Source organism: Notechis scutatus, chromosome Z, assembly GCF_049901735.1.
Source record: "Notechis scutatus isolate UNSWTSFEM ecotype Mainland chromosome Z, rNotScu1.2, whole genome shotgun sequence".
NCBI classification, from domain to species: domain Eukaryota; kingdom Metazoa; phylum Chordata; class Lepidosauria; order Squamata; family Elapidae; genus Notechis; species Notechis scutatus.
The window spans coordinates 60,606,096-60,626,743 of record NC_142025.1 but is presented as its reverse complement, the minus strand read 5'-3'; the positions used below and the strand labels follow the sequence as shown (position 1 = coordinate 60,626,743).

The 20,648-nt window shown below is 38.4% G+C and overlaps 2 protein-coding genes across 6 annotated transcripts in view; one reads left to right on the top strand and one right to left on the bottom strand.

Annotated features, from left to right (window-relative positions):
• UBP1 (upstream binding protein 1) overlaps positions 1 to 5,050 on the top strand; it is a 70,597-nt gene extending 65,547 nt beyond the window's left edge. For all 4 annotated transcript variants that reach the window (XM_026678457.2, XM_087948293.1, XM_026678456.2 and 1 more), the window contains one exon: positions 933 to 5,050. In XM_026678457.2, the coding sequence (XP_026534242.1) occupies positions 933 to 970 (38 nt within the window). In that variant the 3' untranslated portion in view covers positions 971 to 5,050. The remainder of the gene's footprint in view (positions 1 to 932) is intronic.
• The window catches only part of CRTAP (cartilage associated protein), a 72,285-nt gene that overhangs the window by 3,946 nt on the left and 47,691 nt on the right, over positions 1 to 20,648 (bottom strand). The window lies entirely within an intron of this gene.

Genomic DNA, 20,648 nt, shown 5'->3' with positions numbered 1-20,648 from the left:
ATCATTCAAGCATGTCAAGCTATTGTTAATCTTATGTACAGTTGTTAAAACTATGAACTGTGTTTTATGACACAGTTTAGAAGTGTTTGGCACTTCTAAAAATTAACAAGTTAGAGTTAGGAAAATAAATTCATCTTTGACCTCTCTAAAATGAAAACAAAAGCCACAAAGAAGTCCAGCATTTATTATTTCCCTTGATATTTGCACATCATTAGTCTGAAATGTGAATCGTGTGAAATGGTGTATACAGAAACACTTTATGTCAGAGATACTGTTTTTTATGTCAGAGATGCTGTCACTAGGTTTGATATTGCTGTATGGATTTACAAATGTCCCTTAAGGGCATGTTCCAAATGGTTTTTTGCCTTTTTTCATTGAGTTTTGCCCAAGAATTGCTGAAAAGAGCCACACTTAAGATCTTTTTCATCTAAATTATTACATTTAACCAAATGTTATATAACATATATAACCAAAATTAAATCGTAGTCCATTCCTATAAATAGTTCCTCACACAGAAAAATGTTTTAATGTTATTGGAACATCAATATTAGTGTCAGGTTACATTTGTGACAGGTGAAACTGAAAGGAGGGGAAAATAGCAGAAAGAGGAAACCTAAGTGCCACCCTAACTTCCTAGTTACTATTTTTATATAAGTTAATAAGTTATATAAGTTTATATAAGTTAAATCAATTTAAAAATTTATAATCTATTTCTGTAAAATGAAATGATAATTGTTAATTCACAAACCATACAGTAGCTTCAGGATTTTATGAGTCCATAGATTTGCAGAATAATTTTATGAGACCAAAAATTGTTATAAACTATGATTTCCACCTTTTCATAGACATAAAATGGAAACATCATAAATTTTAATTAAGACATTGCATTAATATTAATTTCATTTTGTAATTGCTCATTATTTTCTTTGCAGCTGAAAATGGTGATGGGTTCCATATAATTTTGAAGTGATGTTGCCACATGTATGTCGAACTGATATTCCAATTGAAAAATGAAGTCCTCAGGAATGGCAAATAATATCAAGTCTCTTCAGGGATCTGACTTCACCATATAGAATGTTTCATATTGAAAACACAAGTTGACCTTCCAATGAGCTGTTTAGTAAATGAACTTATCACTGCCATAGCCAATTGTCCTCATTAGAGGTAGAAATAACCCAATAGGCATGGAAAAAAGCAAAGTGCTTAAAAGTGTTTGCCCTTTCTTGAAACAAATAAAATAAAATTGGGAAGCTATGGCCAGTAGATGCAGTATCTTGAAGCATTACTGTTTCCTATTACACTGTATCCAGTTGAATGTAAACTAATACTGGGCATTTCTCTTCTGGTGCCAGTTTGTCTATTATTTGCTTGTGCTTTTATGCTGGTTTTATTTTTTGATGTAACAGAGCACATAATTTTGTGTGAAGATAAGTAATATAATAGCAATCAGGTTTGGGATCTTGAGCGTAATGCTATCAAAACAACATTCTTTGTATAAATTGTGTATAAAGTGTGAATGTTTTAAGTCCTAACCACATGAAAATTAAGCATGTATCAAAGCATATTATCATTAGTACCTAACTGAGAGGTTTATAAAATAAGACCTCTTAGGTACAATATTTTGCTTTTCAACAAATTTGAGAAAATTTGCCTATCCATCATGTTTTTAGTTTCTTGAATGATACACTCCTGCCGTTATATTTTTTTTTAAAAATCTGTAAAATAATGAGTTGAAATTTTTTAATAGAGAAAAGGTAATATAATTGTCACCAAAGTTCAATATTTGAAATTAGGCAAGGTTCCATAAACCAAATAATACCTTTAACAAAATATAGGTGCACTCCAGCATTTTTCAATGTTCGCTCCCACGTGACAACTGTCCTTTTCTTTTTTTTCTCTCTGGCGGTACTGGAAAGACCAGTCTTAGTGTTTATTCCATACAACCAAATACTTGACTAGCACTTGCACATCTTAATGAACTGTACAAATGTTTTCAAATGTTACTTAAGATCATAGCATTCTAGAAAAATATTTGTCTCTTCTGGATTGTTTATTAATATATATACTTGTTGGAAATTAAGACACAAAAAGTAGATTACTTCATGACTTGCTTTTTTAATCAACTTATATCTTGAGTGCAAGAGAAAAGCACCGCATGTCAAGTAATGTTTTTGATTTCAGTTCCATTTTTAATTATGCCTAAGTGAAGTGTTTGAACTATATAATTATTCTAAAAAAGTCAGTTAATTACTTGTATTTGAATGAATGTTTGTTCCCTTTTTTCTTCATGACCTATACTATTCTGCACTGATATGGAGGGAGCTTAGTTTGTGAACATAAACTGTTTTTGAGTTGTTCTTGCTTATAAATTATTTTTTTATTATACTTGAGTGTCTTCGGTTCACTTGATGTGTCATGTCAACACATTTTTCAAATTTGTGGAGAATCTTCAAAAAAATTAAAAGTTGTACAATAGTTTTGTTCATTTGGATTTAATTAATGGCACCAGCAATTTGCTTTTTGTTTTTGGATATTATATATACATCAATTTTAGTAAAAACATTTTCCAATAATGTTGTAAACCTTTTTTTTTTCACTTTTTTCAATGCATATTGAAAAGGTAGATGCTGCTGAAATATATAATTTGGAGAAATGTATCATCCCTTTCGGCTGGAACTAGAATGAGCACTGGCTCATAAAAGAACTGCTTATTCTCTGTTCAGTTGAACTGGATGTGCTGAATAACTTTTTTTAAAAAAAATACTGCTTATATTGACTTGCCACAATGTTTTAAATGATTGAATTTAGATCTAAATATGAATGTCTTTATTCACTAGTAACCTGTACCAAATTTAAATTAAATACCTGTTTAACAATTTCAGTTTCATGAACACCCTTTAAATAGAATCAAAATAAGTTTGTTTGACACGTAATATTTCTCTTCATAGTTTTATTACCATAGACAAATTACAAATAAAATACAGATAAGCTGGTGCAGGATATTCCTCTACCAGGGGTGTCAAACTCAAGGCCCATGGGCCACATCCAGTCTGCAACATGATTGGATTCGCCCTAGTTTGTGATTATAAACTGTTTTGGGCTATTCTTGCCTATAAAATGAAAGAGGCTGGCTCGTGTTGCTTTGGCCCACCCCACCCCATCCTGGCGGGCACGCATGCAACAAGCTGCAGCTGTTACCAGGCATCAAGTTTTCCAGCCTTCTGCACATGCTCCTTTCTCTCCCTCTTCCTTTCAGTGGCTTCAGCTTGAAGAGGAAGCTCTCCAGCCTTTAGGGCAGTGGTCGCCAACCAGTGGGCCAGGGACCACTGGTGGTCCTTGAGAAAATTTTGGTGGTCCTCAGAGAAATGTCCCCCTCAAAGCACTCCCCCTCCAAAGCAATTAATCCAGGCTGCACAGGATCACAAAGTTGTGCCAGCCACATGGCCTGCCCACCTGATGGCCCCCGCCCTTCAGCCGAGCGCAAACCTTAACTTGAGTAGAGCCACGTGAGCTGGAACTGGAAGGTAAGACCAACAGCCAGGGTGGCTTGCTGACAGTGAAAGTCAGTCCCATATTCCAGAGCTGCAGTAGTCACAGGACTGGCCCTTTGGTTATCCCAGAGCAGCTCCTCCAGTCCATGGCAGGCCAGTGCACCTGGATGGAGGAGCAGCTGCTCTGGGATGTGACTACTGCAGCTCTGGAATATGGGACCGACTTTCCCACCAATGTCAGCAAGTCACCGTCAGTCAAAATTCATATTAGTGGCCTGCGGGATTTAAAATTATGAGTTTGGTGGTCCCTGAGGTCCAAAAGGTTGGTGACCCCTGCTTTAGGGCATGCTTCTTTCTCTCTCCCCCCCTCCCCGGTGGCTTCAGCTTAAGGAGGATTGCAGTAGCCTGGCAAGTGCAGTGGTACTGGCTGGTTCCATTCCCATCTTTGCTGGGTTGGTGATTCTTTGATGCCCGCTTTGCCTTCGAGTTGCTTGCTCGTTAGCTTTTGCTTGTGCTGGCAAAGAAGAGGAAGAAGCCTTGTGTCATGTAACAGTGGCCAAGGAATGGGGTTCTCCTGTGGGGTCAGCCATCAAATGAAGTGCCATTTCCCCTGTCCCTCGGGGGGCCAGGTGAGCAAGCTGCTAGGAGGCCCAGTAAGGGTAAAATACCAGATATCTCCAGATATTTAGCTGATAAACTGATTCACGCACAGAGCCCCTCCCTGTTCATTTTAGCATTTCCCAACTTTGGCAACTTTAAGCTATGTCAATTTCAACTCCCCAAATCCCCCAGCCAGCATAGTAGGCAGAATTCTGGAAGTTGAAGTCTACACAGCTTAAAGTGGCCAAGCTGGAGAAAAACTGCTCAAGAAATGATCAGTTCTATCTGTCTCTCTGCATTGGGGCTAACAAGCCATCTCAGCTCAGTCACATGACCACTCAGCCACACCTACCCAGCCGGCCATGCCCAGTGAATGGCATCAAGTCACACCCAGTAAGTATCAAACTGGCCATGCCTACCCAGTCAGCCACACCCACCCAGTTGGCCATGCCTGCCCAGCCCCGAGGTCAATCCTAGCCCTGATATGGCCCTTCATGTAATTGAGTTTGATACCCCTACTCTATACAAATACAAAAACAGTATGTTCAATAAGATTATTTTTACATTTTTGTATTTAAATCATAGATATTAGAATGCATTTCAAATCTGTTTTACCTTTTAGCTGAATTCTTTTTTCAAATTCAGTGTCGAAGAACTTTGAGATGGTGTATTCAATAACTTTCATTCTCTATCATGCCATTTTCTTTATTTTAAAAAAATGTTTAAAAGTGGTTTATTTTTCCCAAATAAAACTTAAAAATGTATTCCTTTATACAAGAAAAATTTAAGGATATGGCAGAAAATTGGATTAGATTGAATACATTGTTTAAACTGTGGCTTACTGGTATGCGGCAAACTTGCATCTGTTGCTCTTCCTTCACAACTCCAAGGTGATTAGAAGTCTTTGTTTAATTGTAATTAATTGAAAGCAAAACCCAATAAACCAAGGTCAAGTCTAATGCTTTGTAAAACAATGGTTAAGTTGGTTTTTGTCAGAGTATATTCATTAACTGGCAGAGACATGGTTAACAAAGTCAGCAAGTAAGTAAGTATGGCAACAGACCAGCCAATGGGAGCTGACAGCCTGGGTGTGGTTTGGCTCTGTGTTTTTGCTGAGAATTGAAACTCAAACTGAGCTGCTACTGCTTGTGTTTTTGTTTATATTATGTTGAAAGAATCTACGAATAGTATTGTAAATTTTACTCATGTTGTTATGTTTATAAAGAAGTTGATGATCCTGCTGAATCACTCATCTGTGTTTTCTAGACTTGAATTTCTACTGCAAACTCTCACAGGTTATGTGCTCAGCTAGAACCAGAACATACATAAAGACTGAATTGTAAGCGACTGCCTGTGTGAGAAACAAGGCAGAGAAAGCTTTGCAGGATGGCTGAGAAAATTAAGGAGACCTCTGATCCTCATTTGGATCAGAAGAATTATATTATTTGGGCTGTAAGGTGGAATGTTTCCTGAAAGCTAAGGAACTGTGGGATATTGTGGAAAACCCACCCCAAGTTAACTGCTGCAGATCAGAGGCAACATGATAGAACAATGGCTTATATCATCTTAAGTTTAAAAGATGATCAATTTATCAATGTAGCTGATTTAAAGACTGCAAAGAAGGTTGCAGAAATTAAGGACTGTATATGTAAGTGTGTCAGCATGCAATATTGTGCAATTATCAAGGAAGTTATACAGAGCCAGTTTGAAACGGGGAGAATCCATTGAGCAGCATCTGGTGAACATGCAAACTTTGTGGAGTTAGAACAGTGTGGAATTCCTGAATCTCAGCATTTTTGGTTTTAAACAGTTTAGATTGGGGGATATTGTTTCTGCAGTGTTTGAATGCAAACCAGAGCAGGAACTGCGAAATAAACACCATTTTAGAAAAAGCCACAAGGAGAAATCCCTGAGGAGGGGGCCCAAGGAGCAGAATGGAAAATTCCAGACTTGCTGTCTCCAGAGAAGAGAAGACCAGCAGGGGATATCAGATTACAACCCAGCAACAGAGGTGGTGCTTCATTTGTGGTGAAAAGACTTACTTAAAGAAACACTGTTTGCAAAGGAAAAAGTTTTTGCAAGGAAGAAATCATTTTCAAGACAGAAGAAGCAGTTTGCAAGGAAGACAATTAGCTGATGGACAGGCTGCTGTTGCAAAAGTCAGCTATTGCTGGAGAAAGCAATGGCTAATTGACAGTGTGGTTAGTCAAACAATTGTTAATAATTCTAAATTGTTTTACAGGATGGATGCAGCTGCTGGAGATGCAGTAGCCTTGGCAAATGGCAAAAGGGCTAAAATCATTGGAAGAGGCAGGAGCTGCCATATTCCATATTTGGAAACAAGGTTCAATGATATTTTGTGTGTGCCTAAAATGGAGCATAATTTGCTGAGTGTCTCTAGCTTAGACAAGCAAGGGTTTGAGACCACATTTGTAAATGGGAAGTGTCTCATAAAGCACAATGGCAAAGTGTGTGCAAAGGGCATAAAGCAGGATAATCTTTATGTGCTGAAGGGACAAAATATTCATTGTGCACAAACATTTGGAAATGTGGCAAAAGATAAGTCATACGTTCATCTCTTGCACTGTAAGCTTGGCATGCCAGCTTCAGAGTTGTTCAAAAAATGGAACAGTATGCAGAAGGATTGCATGTAAAGGGATGCAAGGCATATTTGGATTGTGCAGTATGCAAAACATCAAAGTCCAAGCCATTCCCAGTAAGCAAAAGTAGCATAAGGCAGACAACAAGAGCTCTAAAGCTAGTACATGCAGATTTGGTTGGGCCAATGCCAGTTTGGGAGGAGCTAAGTATGCACTGGTTATTGTGGATGACTAGCAGGTTTCGGTTCTGCTATTTACTAAAGAGTAAAATAGAGGTGCTACAGAAATTTGAGCAATGAGTAAACTTCATAGAAAGAAAGTATAAATAACAGGTATCTCAGCTGCAAACTGACAGAGGTTCAGAATTCATGTCAACAAGTTTTCAACAGTGGTTGGCACTATTAGGAATAAAACAGACACACAAATCCTTACACAGCAGCTGAGAATGGTGCTGAGAGACGGAATGGAGTCTTACAAACCATGAAGGACTCACTGCTGGAGGATTCTGGTCTGAGCAGGTCATATTGGGATGAAGCCATATTTAATTAATTAGTTATTTAATTAATAGCCTGTGGAGTTCATTAATGATAACTTGATATGCAGAGCTATATGGGAGAAAGCCATCTCGGGCACATTTAAGGGTGTTTGGAAGCAATGCATGGGTGCATATTCCAAAAGCAATTAGAAAAAAGGGACAACAAAAGACTAGAAAGCTCAGGTTTATGGGCTCAAAGAGCTATTGCTTTAGTGATGGGAGCAAAAGAATAGTGATTTCAAGTTCTGCTAACTTTACAGAGCAAAATTAGAACAGAATTGATGCAAATTTCTGGAATTATTCACTTAGTGATGGTGATCCACTTAGTGATGGTAACTCACTTAGTGATGGTGTCAGCATTCAGGGAGGAGAAGCTGAACAAGATATGAAGCAAGCGATGAAACATAGGAGCTGTCAATACCCCGCAGGTCAGAGCAATGGAACAAGGGGATTTCACCTGACACATATTCTGCTAGTAAAGTTAAAGTGTGTAATGTATGGTATGACCAAGGAACTATAAGAAAGTATTGGCATTACCTAAAATTGAACAAGAAAAATGGAAAGAAGCCATGGACAAGGAAATGAAATCCATGGGAGAACATGAAGTGTTCACATCTATGACTTTGCCACAGGGTAGCAAAGCTGTAGGGTGCAAGTGGGTATACAAGAACTGCCCAATAATGAGATACAATATAAAACAAGGTTAGTGGCACAAGGGTGAAAAATGTGCACTATGATGAAGTGTTTGTGCAAACTGTAAAGAGTGAACGTATCAGGCTGGCATGGCAGCAGTACATGGTCATAAAATTTGGCATTTTGACATCACCACTACATTCCTCAATGCAGAATTAGAAGAAGAAATTTACATGGTTCAAGCACCAGGGTATGAAAGTAAAAGACCTAACATGGTGTATAAATTGAACAAGGCCATTTATGGGCTGAAGCAGTCAGCCAGGAATTGGAATATCTGTTTAGATACTGCATTGAAGGGTCTTGGGTTCAAGAGTTGCAGTGCTGATGGTTGCATATACACTGGAAAGTTACAAGGTGGGGATTGCCAACTATTAGCATTTGTGGATGATCTTTGCTTCATTGCAAAGGATGTATCACAGAATTTGCTAATAAGTTGGAGAAGAAATTTGAACTAAAGAATTTGGGAGAAATACAAAATGATCTGACGTAGCTTGTGCAGTCAGCATTCTAAGTCACTTCACTGCTGTACCAACCCAATTGTGTTGGAAAGGAACATAAAGGAATTCTTAGGTATTTGGAGGGAACTGTGAATGTGGGTCTTCAAATACAGGTCTCTGAAGAATATAAAGTTAATTGGATTTATGTCTCTTCCAGTTATGAATGGAGGAGTGTATTCATTAACTGACAGAGACATGGTTAACAAAGTCAGCAAGTGAGTAAGCATGGCAACAGACCAGTCAATGGGAGCTGACAGCCTGGGTGTGGTTTGCTGTGTGCGCTTTTGGTGAGAATTGAAACAAACAGATCTGCTCTGAGATGATGATGATGCTTGTGTTTTTGCTTATGTTACGTTGAAAGAACCTACAAATGGTATTGTAAACTTTACTCATATTATGTTTAGAAAGAAGTTAATGATTCTGTTGAATCAGTCATCTGTGTTTTCTGGACTTGAATTTCTGCTGCAAACTCTTAAGTTTTAATTATTGAATTAGTCAGTTTAAAATGAACAGTGCTTGAAAATGGAAGCAAAGATGTGATCTCTTTGCAGTTACAAGGGGTGAATGAAAATAATGCATCCATTGTTGTAAATTGCCAAATCACAGTACAAGTGCACAGTAAGCTCTTTAGCATATGTTCTTTCACTTGGGTGAGCAGGAAGCTGCTATGAAAAAAGAATATGTTGCTGTTTGTGAAATGGAAGCCTATTTGATTTAAGCACATAATTAAAATTTAATTGCCAAAGGTGCTGTCGACGTGTAAGGAATCTCTGGTTCTTTGCCTGAGGGCATGGGAATGGCTGTCTTCTCTTTCCTGCTTGCTTTGGTCGAGGGAAGTCATGAGCCTTTCTGTCACAATTGTTTTTAGAACCACCCTGAAGATCAAATGTTATGCAGGAAAACTTGAAAGGAAAATGTATGTGGCTGTATGTCTGTGGCTGAAAGAAATATGGGGTGGAGTAAACCTTTTAAAAAAATGCTGGAATTTAGAATATTTACATTATGAATGTTCGTTAGAAAAGGTGACTGATTATTCTCCAAGGAAGTGTTCCTTTTCATTGTTTGGGGTGAGGCGGGGCGGGGCCGGGAATGGCAAGAGGCCGGGCGAGGTGAGGCTCCCCTCAATATGAATGATGTCAAGTTGGCCATGCCCACCCAGTCACATGACCACCCAGCCATGCCTACCCAGCTGCTCATTAGGACAGAGAACTGGTTGTTAAATTATTTGAATCCCGCCACTGGATGGATGGATGGATAGATAGGCAGATAGACAGATAGACAGCCCATTGAAGTGAGGTGAGTGGAGAGGAAAATGAACTGGCAGAGAAAAGGAAGAGAACCGGTGAGCAAGCGAGGCCAGCTGTGGAACAGAGAGGAAAATCGTCCATGAGGCAGAGAGGCGAGCCAACTGAGAGCAAACCAGTAGAGAACAAAAATGTGAGCGAGAAGAGAAGACAGGAGGAGAAGCATCTTTAGAGAGGAGGCAAGAGGTGAGCTTACTGTAGGCCATCCAGGCAGTCCTGTTTGCTGGGACAAGGGTCATACCGGCATGACAGACCAGCAAGCGGGAGCCACATGGCTGAGGAGCCAAGAACAGCGGGGGCACAACTGAAAGGAGAACCAGCAGCAAAGGGGAAGCACAGTGAAGAGCAGTGCAAAGAGGAGCATGGAAAGCAACAAGAGAGCATTGGTGGAACCGGAAGCTGCCGGTGGTGGTGGAGCAAAGGGGATCATCAAACCAGTGACTGAGAAATGTAACAGAGCAGCGCGGCAGACCAACAGACGAGGTTGGGGGAAACACCATGAACTAAGAAAAGCAGAGAGAGCTAAATACTTGGTAGTGGCAGGAGAAAACCAAATAGGAAGAGACGATAAAAAGACAACACAACAGGACACAAGGCAAACAAAAAACAAAACAAAAGAAAACCCCAAAGGCAAGTAGACAGTAGCAAGTATGGAACTTATAAAGGTAGAGAAAAAAGAGATAAATTAAGCCCAACAGAAAGCAGGGAGGGAAAGGATCAAAAGAATGAAGGAAAGGGATAATTAATGAACATTCCAGTACAGGCTAAGAACAAACCTCACACTTAAGTCCACTCAACACTGAAAACTTTAAAACTGGTTAATTTAAATGATCTGCCAAAACTTTAAATTTTTAGAGTAGACAATTTTGAACTATATAACTTTAAATCCTTAAACTAGACATTTTTAACTGTTAGAACTTTAAATTTTTAACTAGACTCCCCCAATTTTAAAATTTAAATGATTTCATTTTCAATGTTTTTATATCCACTCATGGCAAAAGAAATTGATACTATTGTGATTGCAAAACATGTTCCAATATATACACTTATGCCCAAGGAATACCTAAACTATATATGTACCAAATGTAAACTAATCAAGTTACTAGAAGAAAAAGTAAAGGATCTAGAGGAAACTCCAACCACTCTGAAACTCAACCTACAAAATGAGAAACTTCAAACCTTGCAAGAAGAATATCTCCAAATTGAACATAATAATGATCAAATAACTTCTAAAAGGATTCAACCCTTAGAGGAAGAAGAAGACAGATGGAAACACATCACTCATAGGGAAAAAAAATCACACAAACCTAGTACAAAACCCCTGTCAAACCCAACCCAATTTGATGCAATCCCACTGGTGCTAAGCAATCAATTTCATGGACTCTCCCTGGAAGAAAACATAGAAAAGAAGAATCATCAAATGTTCCTTAAAAAGTAGCACCATCAAATGCTTCTGTAATAGATAGAAAAATACCCCAAACCTCCCTAGGAAAAAAAAAGCCAAGTGTTGGTGATAGGACATTCAATTCTCAAGGGAACAGAAGCAGCCATCTGTAGACCAGACAGTCAATCCAGAAAGGTATGTTGTCTCCCTGGAGCAAAAATCAAAGATGTGGCTGAGAACCTAACCAACATAAAACCCACAGATTATTACCCTTTTCTACTACTACATGTAGGATGAATGACACAAAAAAGGACTTGAAAAAGATAAATAAGGGAGTAAGACAAGGCTGCCCCCTAGCTCCCCTATTGTATATATTGGCAGAAGAGACTCTTTTAGTACAAATTAGGCAAAACCAAGAGATTAGAGGACTAAAAATTAAAAAAAGAGGAATATAAACTCCAGGCATTCGCGGATGATATGGCATTTATATTAGAAGAACCCTTAGAGAAATAGAAGAATATGGAAAGGTGGCAGGGTTAAAAATTAACAAAGAAAAAACAAAAGTGTTAACAAAAAACTGTACAAAGGAGCAGAAGGAAGAACTAGCAAATAAATTAGGTATGCAGGTGGTAAATAAAGTAAAATACCTAGGGATCTGGTTGACTGCTGGATGTTCGTCTATTAAAAAAGATAACTATGATAAGTTAATAACGCAAATAGCTAAAGATTTAGACAATTGCGTCAAATTGCAATTATCGCTATTGGGACGTATTTTGATAGTAAAAATGAATATTTTGCCAAAACTGTTGTTCTTGTTTCAGACAGTGCCAGTCAAGTTGGAAAATAATTTTTTGTAGAATTAAATAAATGTGTATCTAAATTTATATGGCAGAGGAAAAAAACCCAGAGTGAAATATAAATTATTACAGGATGCCAAGAAAAAAGGAGGATTTGGCCTTCCAGATTTTGAATTATATTATGATGCTGCTATAGTAAACTGGCTTAAGGATTGGGTTAAATTAGAAAATAAAGGTTATTAGTATTAGAGGGTTTTGATCTCCAACTTGGCTGGCACGCTTTCATGTGGGATGGAAAATCTAAACAACATTCATATTTCCAAAGGCACCATGTAAGAAATGTGTTGTTTAATATCTGGGAAAGATTTAAAAAAACCACTACCCAAAGGTTCCATTGTGGCTATCTACATTGGAAGCAGCTACACATCCAAATGTATTGGATTATAAAAATATTGTTAGGTATAAAGATTTACTATATGACACTGGAGAGCTTAAAAATAGGAACCAAATACAAATTCAAGGAAAGGAGATAGCATGGTGGCCCTTTGCACAAATACAAACCCATTATAAAAAAGATAGATTTGGCTTTAATATGACTCCACAAGAATTAGATAAAATATGGCTAGGAGAGGAAAAGAAAACAATTAGTAAAACATTTTACTTTATTTTTTATTTTATTTGGTTTGTCAATTGCTTACAAGATAATAGGTATAAGTAAAAACATAGTTATGAATACATGGATACATATAAGAAAAATAAAAGAAACAATAGGGCATTGTTGGTGTGCTTATGCACGCCCTGTACAGACCTCTTAGGAAAGGGGTGAGGTCAATAGTAGACAGTCTAAGGTTAAAGTTTTTGGGGTTTTGGGAAGAAACCACAGAGTCAGGTAGAGTATTCCAAACATTGACCACTCTGTTGCTGAAGTCGTATTTCCTGCAATCAAGTTTGGTGCAATTAACCTTGAGTTTGTATCTATTGTTTGCTCTTGTATTGTTATGGTTGAAGCTGAAGTATTCATTGACAGGTAGGATATTGCAATGTATGATTTTATATACTATACTCAGATCAGACCGAAGGCAGCGTAGTTCTAGGTTTTCTAGATCTAGAGTTTCAAGTCTGGTGGCATAAGGTATTCTGCAATGAGTAGAGGAGTGGAGAACTCTTCTTGTGAAATACATCTGGACTTTCTCAACTGTGTTAATATCAGATACATAATGTGCGTTCCAGACTGATGAGTTGTGTTCGAGTATTGGTCTAGCAAATGTTTTGTATGCTCTAGTTAGTAGTGTAATATTACCAGAGAAAAAGCTACGTAAGATTAGGTTAACAATTCTTAATGCCTTTTTGGCTATGTAGTTACAGTGGGCTCTAGCACTTAGATCATTAGAGATGAGTACTCCAAGATCCTTGACAGAGTTTGGGTCATCAACAAGGTCTTGACTATTCGGCCTGTATTTTATTTTCTGATTTTTTTTTGCCAATATGTAAGACAGAGCATTTATTTGTTGAGATTTGAAATTGCCATTTGTTTGACCATTCTGATACATAGTCGAGGTTTTTTTGAAGGGTAGCAGTATTGTCTGTGGTGTTGAATAGCTTTACATCATCAGCGAAGAGAACACAGTTGCTCTTAATATGATCACAGGTCATTTATGTAGAGTATGAAGAGAGTTGGTCCTAGAACACTGCCTTGGGGGACACCACTGTTGACAAAGTGATCTCTTTTTGGATTGAAGCTTCCTAATTGTTATGGGTAATCTGTTTTTTCTGGTATAGAATTTGATAGGGCGCTCCCAATTTTGACCATTTGTTGTCTGTTTGACAGGAATGCTTCTATCCAGTTATGTAGGTGTCCCGAGATACCATAAGATTTTAGTTTTAGGAGTAGTTTGTTGTGTACCACTGAATCAAAGGCTTTAACAGAAGTCTATGTAAATTGCGTCTATTGCTTTGCCCTGATCCAGTTGTGTAGTCCATATGTTTTTGCAGTGTAAGAGTTGCAGATTGCAGGATAGTTTTTTTCTGAAACCAAATTGTTTATTAGATAGTAGGTTGTTTGTCTCTAAGTGGAGGATAATGGATTGGTTAATAATTGATTCCATGACTTTACAGGTGACGCAGCATAGAGAGACTGGTCTGTAATTTTCAACTAGGCTGGGGTCTCCCTTTTTGAAGATGGTGATGACGGTGGCTTGTGACCATAGTTTTGGCAAGGAGCTGGTCCTGAAAGATTTTTCAAAAGATTATGCTTAGAGGTTCGGCTATGGCAGTGGATAGCTTTTTTAAGAAGTAGGCACATATTCTGTCTGGTCCAATAGATAGAGATGGTTTTAGATTGAGTAGTGCTTTTTCAACATTGTCTACTGTAAAATCGATATGTATTAGATCATTTCTGTGGTTCGACTAGGAAATACTGGGCATGATCCATTGCTGTTTACAAATACTGAGCCAAAGAATGTGTTAAAGAGGTTGGCTTTAATAGTGTCATCGTTGCAGTCTTTACCATTAGGTCCTTTCAGGGGTGGGATGGGCCTTGAGTCTTTTAGTTTGTTGTTTACAAAATTGTAGAAAGCGTGGGTGGAATTGGTGTGTAGAAGGTTTTCCTCTTGTTTAATGTGATAATTGGTGCATTCAGTTTTTATCTGGTGGCATAAATTTTTGTATCATCTTTTGAAGTTGCAACGTGACCAGATTTGTTTTTCCGCCAAAGTGATCTTTTTTAGGATTGAAGCTTCCTAATTGTTATGGGTAATCTATTTTTTCTGGGTTTTGGAGTTATTATTGGTACATATAGTTTGATGACTCTTTTGACTTCAAGTAAAAATATGTTGTAATGGTCTTCAACAATATTGCATCCAGTGAATAGAAATTGCCAATCAAGGGAAGAAAGATCGTTGTCTATAAGATCATAGTTGCCTTTTTTGAAGTTATAATTGGGGATCACATCGTTGTGTTGATTTTTGTGTGGATGTATGTTGAGACAAAAGTCAATCATGCTGTGGTCACTGTTGGAAAAGGGTTCTTTAATTTGTATTCCATAAATTGAATTCAAACTATTGCAGGAGATCGAGGCAGTTGTTTAGTATAGTTGGTTACTAGTTGTTCCAGTCCCAGGTTTGTTACAGCATTGTAGAAGGTTGCATGTATGGGTTCAGTTTTACATTCATTTAGGGTCAAGTTAATGTAAGGTAGATTGAAGTCACCAAGAAAGATAAAAGTGTGTGGGCAGGATGTTGCCCATGTTAGTAGTGAATTTAGCTTGTTTACATGTTCGATGTCATAATCAGGGGCTCTATAACATAGTAAGAATCGAAATGTGATATTTAAGGACAGTTCACAGACGATGGTCTCAGGAAGAGCAAGCTCTTGGGTAACTAGGATGTTTTTTAGATGTAAGGACTTTTTATAGAAGATAGCAACACCACCTCCTCTACAGATTTCACGATCTGATCGGTAAACATGATAGTCTCTTACTGTGGTAATGGAGTCAGGGAGAGATGCGTTGAGCTATGTTTCACAGACAAATATGATGTTGAATTTAGCCATATTTAGTAAGAGGAGAAATTCAGGTATATTATTCACAAGGCTTCTTGCATTGAGTAGTTTGCATTTAAGGCAAGTTGTAGTTGGAATTGAGGTAGTTAGGGGCATGTGTGCCTAGTTTTGAGTGATGGTGGGTTGGATGAGGTAGGGTTGGATGTGGAGTTGTGGGTTGTGTGACTTACTTTTGATACAATCAGCATAGTAGTCAATGTAGAGATCCTTCTCTCCATTGTCTAGGCGTCTTTTGAGTTCCTTGTGGAGTTCACGGAAGTGGATTCTTTGCAGTATAGATAAGTCTGGTCTTGAGCGAAGTTTTTTGTGGTTGGGATTGATTTTTGCAATGGCATTTATTGTATGAATGAATATGCGTTTGCTGGACTCATTTTTGCAAACAACTCTACAAAATTTTGGGGCCACCGAGCCATCATTGTATTTGGACTCAGGGCCATCTCTGGTTACTTCAATGATATCTTCAGGAGAGATGTTTGTTGTATTTGAGTTGCTTATGATATTACGAACTTTGGTGATGTCATCTGATTCGTTGGTGTCTTCAAGACCAAATAAAATGGCATTTGGACATTTCTGATCAATCAATCTCAGTTTCAAAAGGCAGTTTTCTTGAATAAAAACCTTCTTCACACATCTTCTTCTCATCTAGTCCCCCCCCTTTTTTCTCCTTTAATTGCTCTTTTCTCAAGCTGCCATTTAACTTCCAGAGTTAGAGGTAAAAACATAAATTAAGCCGCTGCCGCTTAATCTCCACATTCACCCCTTCCGCTGTGGAGTCTTTGCTTTTTAAATTATTTCTGACTCAGGTCCACAGTAAATCTTCGAGCCATTTACCTGCTCTTTCCTCCCACATATAAATATCTTTTGGACTACAAATTAAAAGAAGAAACAGTTCCAAAATCTATGATAATTTGAGCTAAAAATGTGGGTCATGGTATTGAATTAGATAAGTGAGAACACATTTAGCAAACAAATTACAAATTAACCATGTCAGTCTCGTATAAAGAAAACTTATATAAAATGGTTCATCGCTGGCACCTACCTCCTGCGAGACTGGCTAAGATGTTCCCCAACCTACCACCCAATTGTTGGAAATGTAACTACGCATAAGGAACATATTTTCACATGTGGTGGACTTGCCCATGTGCTCAGAAATTTTGGAGAAATATTAGAAATTGGATTTTAAATATAACAAAACAAAATTTAAAACTTGAACCCGAAACCTTTCTGCTAAGTATGATAGATTCAAACATGGAGAAAAATTATCAATGTTTAATTTTGCATATCATAACTGCAGCCAGAATAACCTATGCACAAAACTGGAAACTGTCTTCCATTCCTTCGGAGGATATGATAATTTAAAAAAATACATGAATGTGCTGAGATGGATAATTTTAGGTCAACTAAAATTATGGGGAGAGGGTGACCAATCTTTAGGATCTCCAAAACCTAATTCCAAGCAAAAAACCCTACAAAACAAGTCAAATAATGAAGTAAGGACAGACGGGAAGGAAAACAAACTCAAATACCAAATTGGAAACATAGGAAGCATACCCAGAGTCAGACATAAAGATCTCAAGTGCCTATATACAAATGCACAAAGTCTGCGGAACAAACAGGGTGAACTTGAACTACTAATACATGAAGGTAGATATGATATAGTTGAAATTACAGAAACTTGGTGGGATGAAACCCACGACTGGAACATACTGATAGGATACAAAACTGTTCAAAAAACCCCGACCCCATAAAAGAGGAGGCGGAGTTGCACTGTATGTAAGGGACCATTATATTGCTGCAGAAATGCATGAAACCAAAGATGAAAACCTAGAGTGCATGTGGTCAATATAAAAGAAAAAAAGAATGACATTGCCATAGGTATATACTCCAGGCCACCAAACCAACCAGAAAAAATAGATGTACCAATCCTCCCATGTACTCAGTATTGAAGGCATATTATAGGGTGAGGATCAGAGATGGTATTCAGCAGGTTCTGACCAGTTCTGGAGAACTGGTAGTTGAAAATTTGAATTCGGAGAACCAGCAAATACCACCTCTGACTGGAGGTTTTAGTCGTTCCCCTGCCACACCCACCAAGCCACGCCCACAGAACCGGTAGTAAAAAAATTGAATCCCACCACTGGTGAGGATCAAAGAGGGATATGATTGGAAGACTGCATTTAACTGCCCCCGGGTAGTTTCCAGTTCAAAGTGATGCCTTTCGGTCTCCGAGGAGCTCCTGCTGTGTTCATGCAACTGATTAATAAGGTGCTTCATGGTCATCTGTATAAGGAGGTCCTAGTCTATTTAGATCAGTGGTCACCAACTGGTGGGCTGCAGCCCACTGGTGGTCCATGAGAAAATTTTAGCGGGCTGCAGAGAAATGTTCCCCCCAAAGCACACCCCCAAAGCACTTCATCCAGGCTGCACAGGAACTCAAGGCTGTGCACCCACATGGCCCACCCACCTGGTGGCCCCCACCCTTCGGGCGTGCAAACCTGCAAAAAACAGCACAGCCCTCACCAGACAAGGTAATGGTGCTGTTGGATAGAGATTGAAAAAAGACTTGAAAGCAAGAATAGAAGAGATGACTCTACCAGACTGTCAATTATCTGGAAGCCTGCACTCTCAAACAAAAAAATCTCCACACCACAAGCCAGGCAAACACCTGGGCACAAACAGACCCCCCCAATACCTCCAGCTCAAACACACCCCAACCAGGCACCCAGATGAAACCTAGCTTCCTAATAAATGATAGCCATCCGTTTACTCGGAGCCAAGCCGCACTAAAAGCCTCCAATACATGAAACACAATGTTGCCAGCCAATCAAGACAAAAAAAGCTACAAAACGGACAGAAGATATTAGAAACACCAATCAAGCAGAACACAGCAAACTCCAAGACCAATAAACACAGACCAAGACTCCCAACCAATCAGGATGAAGAAAAAAAAAACCCATTCTGGCACAGCAGTAGGCTAGCACCATATTTAAAACAGAAACAACTATAAAAGTCTGTCTCATAGACGAACACAATACAGAAGCCTGATGATGGCAGATGAGATTCTGCCGAAACGTTGCTACAACTTTAAAAGCACAACTACACTGACGTGGGAAAATACCTGAACAAAGCTGAATGCCATATACTTAAGAAGTTCCTGGCTGCAAGTCTCTATATTAAATTGTCTAAATATAAGTTTCACAAAACCCGCCTTGACTATTTAGGTACCGAGAATCAAGTGAGGGGGTGGAGATGGACACTGGAAAAGTGAAAGTCATCCTGAAATGGCACCCCCCCCAAAGCCGCAAGCAACTACAAAGCTTTCTAGTTTTACCATCAGTTCATTCCCTCATTTGCCAAGATAGCCCTGCTGATCACTTAACTATTTAAGACAGGAAAGGGAATGACAAGCCACAGCACAGCCAACTGCTAGAGTGGAATGCCGGGGGACATTCGAGACGCTTAAGTGACTTTTGCAGTACAGCCGGTTCTAAAACACCCTAACTCCAAGGAACCTTTTGTCATCTAGGTCAATGCCAGTGATGTAGCTGTGGGCATAGTGCTGCTCCAGAAAAATAAGGAAGGGACCTACAACCATGTGCATATATCTCCAGAAAACTCACTGACCCTGAAAGGAGGTGGGCAGTGTGGGAGAAGGAGACTTTTGCTGTCTGATGGGCATTATTAACCTGGCACCACTTCTGAAGGGAAGCAAAGTGCATTCAAAGTATGGATTGATCACAAGAAACTGGAGGCACTTAGAACCCCTTGGAAGCTCTTGCTCAAACAAGTCCAATGGGTGCAATATTTTAACCAGTTTGATTTCACTTTAAAGCAGAAACTTCTTAGCGGATGCCTTGTCCCAAATGCCACAGTACAAAAGCTATCACAAAGAAATGGTCAGCTCCATCATTTGCCTTCCCCAGAAGGCAGTGCAAGTCATTATGAGGCATCAAGCCCAAGGGAGAATTAATGCAGAAGCTGGTACAGTATTTAACAGCAGATAAGCAGTGGTGGTATTCAGCAGGTTTTGACCAGTTCTGAAGAACCAGTAGCAGAAATTTTGAGTAGTTTGGAGAACCAGCAAATACCACCTCTGACTGGAGATTTTCCAGTATCCTTCCCCTGCTATGCCCACCAAGCCACGCCCACAGAACTGATAGTAAAAAATTTTGAATCCCACCACTGCAGATAAGCTATCTAGGATGTATACAGGTATGTCAAATGAATATTGGAAGTGTAAGAATAAGGAAGGGACTTTTTATCATCTATGATGGACATGTGATAACGCAAAAAAATTTTGGAGTATGATTCACTCTAATACAGAAAATTGTGAAAATGGAGATAGAAATGAAACCAGAAGTTTTCCTTTTGGGACTAATGGAAAAAGAACGGGAGAAAAAATGTGGAACTTCATTACTATACATGTTGACAGCAGCAAGACTATTGTAGGAGCAAAAATGAAAATACACTTTGATTCCTACCACGGAAGAATGGTTGATGGAGTTGGCTGAAATGGCAAAACTGACTACTCTGATTAAAGAAAAAAAACATAAGTACTTTTGTTTCCACATGGAAACTGCTTCTGAATTTCATGCTTGATGTAGAAAAGAATGTAATTTTGACTTTGGGTTTTATAGATTGATAAGATCTTTATAGAAATGATTTGTTCATATTATTATGGAAAAACAAAAAGCTGTGATTTGATGCTAATGCTTTATTTTACTGCAACAGAGAGAGTCCGAAGTCAATGCTTCTTTTTCTTTTCTTTTCCCTACCTTTCCTCACTTCTGCTTCCTCTTTCCTTAGACAAAACATGCCCTGATGATGGTTTCAACACATATGTATGTTATTTCTTTGGTATCATTATAAAGATAGTTTGCCTCTGTTTTCTTTCAGAATATTTTTTCAACTTCTTAATCTAAATCTACAGCTCCAGGACCTCTTGGTAGTCTATCCAATTTAGATGGGCGCCTATCTATCCATAAAATTCTAGATAGTGAAAAAGATAAACAAAGAATTGCAATTCTTTGTTTATCTTTTTCACTATCTAGAATTTCATGGATAGATAGGCGCCCATCTAAATTAAACCAAAGAAATAAATGAAAATAAATGAAAAAAAGGAATTTTTTATGGATAATGGATAAAGTATAATTTTTTTAAAAAAAAAAGATTTTGCAAGGTACATAAGA